The 6,469-nt window shown below is 37.3% G+C and overlaps 1 protein-coding gene across 1 annotated transcript; it reads left to right on the plus strand.

Annotated features, from left to right (window-relative positions):
• Window positions 1-996: 996 nt before the first annotated feature.
• LOC125187332 (UDP-xylose transporter 2-like) lies at window positions 997-4,449 on the plus strand. Its single transcript, XM_048083898.2, has 7 exons — window positions 997-1,401; window positions 1,879-2,063; window positions 2,159-2,226; window positions 2,611-2,743; window positions 3,540-3,701; window positions 3,787-4,056; window positions 4,133-4,449. Exons 1-7 carry the CDS (start codon window positions 1,281-1,283, stop codon window positions 4,247-4,249), a joined length of 1,056 nt encoding a protein of 351 aa, XP_047939855.1. The 5' UTR covers window positions 997-1,280; the 3' UTR covers window positions 4,250-4,449.
• Window positions 4,450-6,469: the final 2,020 nt, after the last annotated feature.

The following is a 6,469-nucleotide window of genomic DNA, read 5'->3' on the forward strand; positions in this document are numbered from 1 at the left end:
TAGTATAAAATAAAATTAAAAAAAATGACACAAATGAGAATTGAAACCTCAAATTAAACAATTTTCCCACTAGTCATCTTCATCATTTATATAGTATAGTTGAACAACAGTATATTAATATATCAATACAAAGAGAGTGTAGAACATAATAATTTTCCGGCTTGATTTTTATTTTTTTCCATGCGAACGTTTCACATCTAAACTACAATCCATCTTATTAGAATTTTACAAGTTGATTCATCATTTGGTCACCAAATTATGTGGCGTGTAATGTAAATCAAAGATTTTTTCTAAAATTAACGGTTTTTGAAGTGAAAAGGTTGTTAAACTCATCGAATATTTCCTTAAGAATACGGGATAATTATAAAATATGATTAATTCTAAAACTAACTAGTAGAAGCGTACTATTGAAATCCTGAAGTGAACTATTATAAATGAGTCACTCACCCTTTAAAAGGTATTGAAGTGGAACAAGATTTAAAAGTTTTTAAGACGCCCCCTTACATGTGGGCAGGAATTACACATCGAACTTCCTCATGTGGGTAGGCAAGATAAGAGAACAAGATTTAAGAGTTTATAAAACGCCCCCTCACTTGTAGACCGGAATGACATATCTGACTTCCATCACGTGGGTAGGCAAGAGACTTTCATCTAGTGGGTAGGCAAGCGAAGAGATAAAAAGATAAAATTTGTTATCAACTTGGACTCGTTTTGATACCATATTAGAAATGAGTCACTCACCAATTGAAAGACCTTATAAAGAAGAGAATTATCCATACTTATATAGATGAGTTAGGATCATCACCGTGGAGATGGATAAACGAAATAAGAATAAATGAGGTAAAAAATATTATTTTAAATTAAAATTTATGGATTCTTGAAATAAAACAGTTGATGAAATCTGATGAATGGGTTTACAGTTGAAGTGTGGAGAAATAGCGAAATTACAATCTAGTCCCTACAATGTGATACCTGAATGTAAATCAGGTAAGCTTTGAAAAGTGGCGCATATGCCCGCCTTCAATGGTGGAGGCGATGCAACTGCAATTGCAATACTCAAACCGAACCCGCCTACCTCTCTCTTCAATGTTGACTCGATCACATTCACACACAATCACACTCAAACCCAATTGACTGAAACCCCTTCCTTCTTCTATCCCCTCGCCTCATACTCCAACCAGACTACTCGCATTTTGCCCTAATTCAAACCTTCTATTCTCTCAATTTCCGATCGCGCCGCCTGTCAACTACATTTTCAATCATTTCCTCACACAAAGAAGATGACTGAGAATAAGAGTTTTCAGCTGGGGACGATCGGCGCGCTCACTCTCTCCGTCGTTTCCTCCGTTTCTATTGTGATCTGTAATAAAGCGCTCATGAGTACTTTGCATTTCATATTCGGTAAGCCATTCTCAGATGTTGAGCAATTATTTGGATTATTAGATACTCTGTGTTTTAGTAATTCTCGAGATTTTCATTTTTTTCTCTACTTGTTAGTTCATGATGTTAATATTAATTCTTCACTGTATTATCATCAAGTTGGATATCTTTTCCTTCCTTTTCACGTGTTTTTATTGCATCCTTGTGCGTTTTACCTGCAGCTTAATTCTTCACTGTATTATCATCAAGTTGGATATCTTTTCCTTCCTTTTCACGTGTTTTTATTGCATCCTTGTGCGTTTTACCTGCAGCAGAGCCATTTTCAATGCAATCTGACATAACACTGCAAATTTTGCTGCCTAACTCTTTTCTTGGAGTAGAGCTCGTGAACTCTAATTTGTGTTCGTCGAATTGAAATGCCGAAATACAGATTTTATACAACCACAGATTGCAGATATATAACTTCATCTGATTAGCGTAAACTTTCTTTGAATGCAGCTACAACACTAACGAGCTGGCATCTCCTGGTCACATTTTGTTCTCTTCATGTGGCACTATCACTGAAATTCTTTGAGCACAAACCAATCGATTTTCAAACTAATATTGGATTTGGCATCTTAAATGGAATTTCAATTGGAATGTTAAACCTCAGCTTAGGTTTCAATTCAGTTGGTTTTTATCAGGTAAAGTTCTCCCCAGGTTCCTTTTGTGTTTTGACTTTGATGATGCATGTCTTCACAGTTTCCTGAATGAAAGATCTTTCTTCTTTACCTTGTAGATGACAAAGTTGGCTATTATTCCCTGCACAGTACTCCTCGAAACCATTTTCCTTGGCAAGACATTCAGGTTGGTCACACGTCCCATACAGAAGTAATTGTCTATGAGCCAATTTTCTTAAAAAAAGTTGGCCTCTCTGGTGGTCATGTTAATCTGTTTGAGAAAGGCTAAAGGGTGGCATATTGTGATCTCGTAGACTTTTATTTTCATTTAGTAAATGATGAATATTCCTAAGACAACAAGCTCCTCTTTCAATTATGCCTTACAAGTACATAACACACAACAGATAGTATTCTTTCCCTTCTCTGCAACATACTTTCTGTAAGAGATATTTGATCTATTGTCAAATGCCCTGAACCAAGAATATCGTGCAGTATGTAAATGATGGTTTTGTTCCTCTAACCCTTTTTTTCTTGGTTTTCTTTCTCTAATGCTGGATGTGTGTCATTGCAGTAGGAGTATCAAGCTTTCTCTGGGATGTCTGCTCTTAGGTGTTGGAATTGCCACAGTTACTGATCTTCAGCTCAATATGCTAGGCTCGTGTCTCTCTCTCATTGCAGTTATTACCACCTGCGTCGCTCAAATTGTATCCTTTGTCTACTTACATTGATCCCTTTGCTTTAGCCGATACAGGAAAACCTAATGGCCGGAAATTGCTGGAGACTGAGAAACACGCAGTGTTGCATTTTACACATTAAAAAAAAAAGAAAAAAAAAAGGAAAGAAATACAGTTATATAATTAACAGAACTCAGTTTTGAAGTATTCAGCAGGAGAATATTGATGTTGTCCTAGAAGGGTGTGAATACAGCTTGAAACTAGTCGCTCACTTGTATGATGTGTAGGGATCATGCGTGCCTCTCTTTCTTCATGTATGGAGTTGAGATCTTAGCAATGCAGGAGCACCATTTTGTTGCATCAAAGAATCTAAGGCAGTTTAATGTTTATTTTAGAGACCAACATGGTGTTCACCTTCCCTTATATAAGGAGGCAATGCCATTTATTGGTTGTAATAAGATTAGGATAAATAACCCAGACTGTCCCCTGAAAACATATTGAGCCTTCTTTTCTTGGATTAGGTACCGCTCACACCTTCTCACGGACTGTACCTGCATATTTACAGCCAATTTGATAGCTGTGTTTGATCTTCTAATACTCTAGATTCCAAGTCTTTTTGGGAGATAGGCTCTCTTACCCCCATAAAATCATTCATAATGGTTGTCTTGCAGCATATATTATATGGATCTGTCGATCTGGTTATCTCCGTGGAGGCATGGGTATCACATTCTTGAAAATAAACTAATTTTTCCCAGCATGTTCCATTTATTTCTTGGTATGTCTATAGACTCTATACATTGTTTAAGATCTTAACTATTTCCTTTAGATGACCAATACCATCCAGAAGAAATATAAGATTTCATCAACCCAACTGCTGTATCAGTCTTGTCTATACCAAGCACTGACCTTGCTCATCTCAGGTCCATTTTTGGATAGGTTTTTGACTAACCAAAATGTATATTCATTTGAATACACGCCAGAAGTTGTTGTAAGTAATATGAGAATTTAGATCTATGTTCTTCGTCTTTCTATGCTAATTGCACCAGGACCTAAATCTGTGTTTGATGTTGCAGGGTTTTATTGTTCTGTCCTGTCTGATCTCAATCTCTGTCAATTTTAGCACATTCCTTGTGATAGGAAAGACGTCACCTGTCACTTATCAAGTCCTCGGGCATCTTAAAACATGTTTAGTGTTAGCATTCGGTTATTCTTTGCTTCAGGATCCATTTAGCTGGAGGAACATACTTGGGATAATGGTTGCATTGGTCGGTATGATCTTATACTCATATTATTGCAGCCAGGAGAATCAAGCAAAATCTGAAGAAGCTTCAGCACCGAGCCAGGTATCTAGAGCTGCTCTGTTTTACTGATCTATATACCAAACAGTAGTTACTAAGCTTTATTTTGTGGTGTATCCAGCGAAAGGAAGCTGAATCTGATCCCCTTATAAATGTTGAAAACGGTACGCAAATGACAAACGAGCTGCCTCTGTCGAAGGGCACAGCTTGGGAAGTAGACAAAGATTTGCATGCCTGAAGAAATGTGTCTAATGGTATACGGTGCCCCTTTCTACACACATGAACGTGATGAGTTCAAGGAGTCTTTTCTATATTCTTTGTGCTAAGAAATTCCCATACCTAACACGCCAAGACTCTTTGTATGCTCCTTTAAGTAGACAGACATTATTCCTTGTTCTGATAAAAATAAGAAAAAATAGTAAAAATTACTTCTTTGTACATAGTTTTTACATTTTCTTAGATGATAACACCTATCTCTCTCTCCAAAATAAATGACCAATTTAATCTGGATTTCTATTAGCCACCATTTTGCATGTTTTTCCCAGCATACGCGCTAAGGATGGACAACTATGATTTTTTTTTTAATGCAATATGCTCAACCCAAAATTAGTACAAAAGCAGTTCAAAATAAAGCAAGTGTGCTATATAAAATTGCTCATTAACAAGAAATCAAAAACAAATAAACAACATAATACATCTGGCATTATATTTCAGTTTTCATCCAAAAAATAGTAGTGGTTTCACTGCAGAATTAAACTGAATGATTAGTTGAGGTGTTTAAGTTTTAACATTATTGTCTCGGTGCATGAAGGAATAGTTTAAAGCATCGCGCTATTAGTCCACTTGTATATCCGATGGTGTTGACTATGGATGGTTCAAAGCCAAAAACTATATATCCTTATGCTTACATACCTATTGAGGGTTGAACGTGTGTCTGCATACATGAGTTTGACAATTTCCACTCATGTGGGGGATTGTTGGAATCATGTTTGGTCAATGGACTTTGACCAATAATAAAAAGGAGACATTTAATTTTGTAAAATTAAATGCAATGGCGGCGATCTACTTTCAAAGTACATGACTGTGGTATATTCATTTTCTCTAAACTGATTCCCGGTAAGTGAGAAATTATGAATTAGAGTTTGTCACAATTGTGAGCTGTAAATGAGCTATGAGATAAAACCAATGGATTAATTAAAATTGTTAATTATCCCACATTGGTGGAGAGAACCTTATTAGACATGATTTAATGAGATGAATTATTACGTGTATAATTATCGTGGACTAGATGGGCGGTAGAGCCCACATGCGCACGCTGCCTCGCCGCGTGCCGCGAGCCACGCCCTGTGCACCATGTCTTGTGACCCGTGCTTAGTGCATCAAGTGATGTGACTCGTGCTCAGAGCATCGTGTTCCATGACCCGTGCCTCCTTTGCTGTGTGCCATGTGCCATTTGTCAAAAGGTCCACGATGGACTCAGCGCATAGCGGGTGCCAAAAGGTCCACGATGGACCCAGATGCACAACGGGTGCTAAAAAGGTCTACGATGGACCCCGATGCATAGCGGGTGACAAAATGTCCTCGATGGACCCCGATGCATCATGTGGTGTGCCAAAAGGTCCACGATGAATCCCATCGTGTAGTGTGTTTAGATGCATCATGTCTCTTCAGCTCCCGTAACGGCTTGTAACCCTCGGCGAATTACAGTCAAGCCATCATGACACACATAATGGTCGTTGACTCCATCAACACCTAATGAGTGGACTTGGCCTATAAATAGACAGTCACTCCATGCATTGCTCCCCATATTGCACACCAAGCTTGTCATTTGCATAGCTCTCTCCCTCTCTGCGTAGTCTTCCGTCGAAGCTCTGCCCTCGCCATCATTCAGTTCGCCGGAGCTTGTTCTGTGTACGGTGCTGCAACAAACAAGATGAAACTTTTTCATCTTTGGGGACGACACGCCAATCCGAGAGCACTACCGGGGCATATCTCGTCTTGCGGAAAGAGGACTCCTCAACTCGGCTTACATCTTTACGATTTACAGTTTTAATTTGTTGTTTCAATTCAGTTTATTTAATTGTACTTTTATCTTCGTTCTTCTTTGATTGTATTATGCCATACTAGTGTTTATCTTGTACCCGGAAACCAACACATAATACTATGTCATAGCTCACATTATCATTCTAATTAATTGACGACAAAGACGACGTTTATCTATATTTTTCTACTGATAACAAGAAAATTGGGTTTAGATGACGATGACATTTGATGTGTTCTTATCCTGTTTTGCTATTGTTTTTCCATGTTTTTTAGTTTTTGTATTTGTTAAATGTAGGATGTTTTAATTTTAAATTAGGTATGCTATTTTTTATAATGTTTTTTGTCTTGAATATTTTTTTTGTTATTTTATCGCATTTTATTTGACCTCAACAATTAATAAATAAATATATAAAGA

Source organism: Salvia hispanica, chromosome 5 (genome assembly GCF_029641045.1).
Source record: "Salvia hispanica isolate PSC_SH4W2 chromosome 5, Shi_PSC_v1, whole genome shotgun sequence".
In the NCBI taxonomy this organism is placed as follows: Eukaryota; Viridiplantae; Streptophyta; class Magnoliopsida; order Lamiales; family Lamiaceae; genus Salvia; species Salvia hispanica.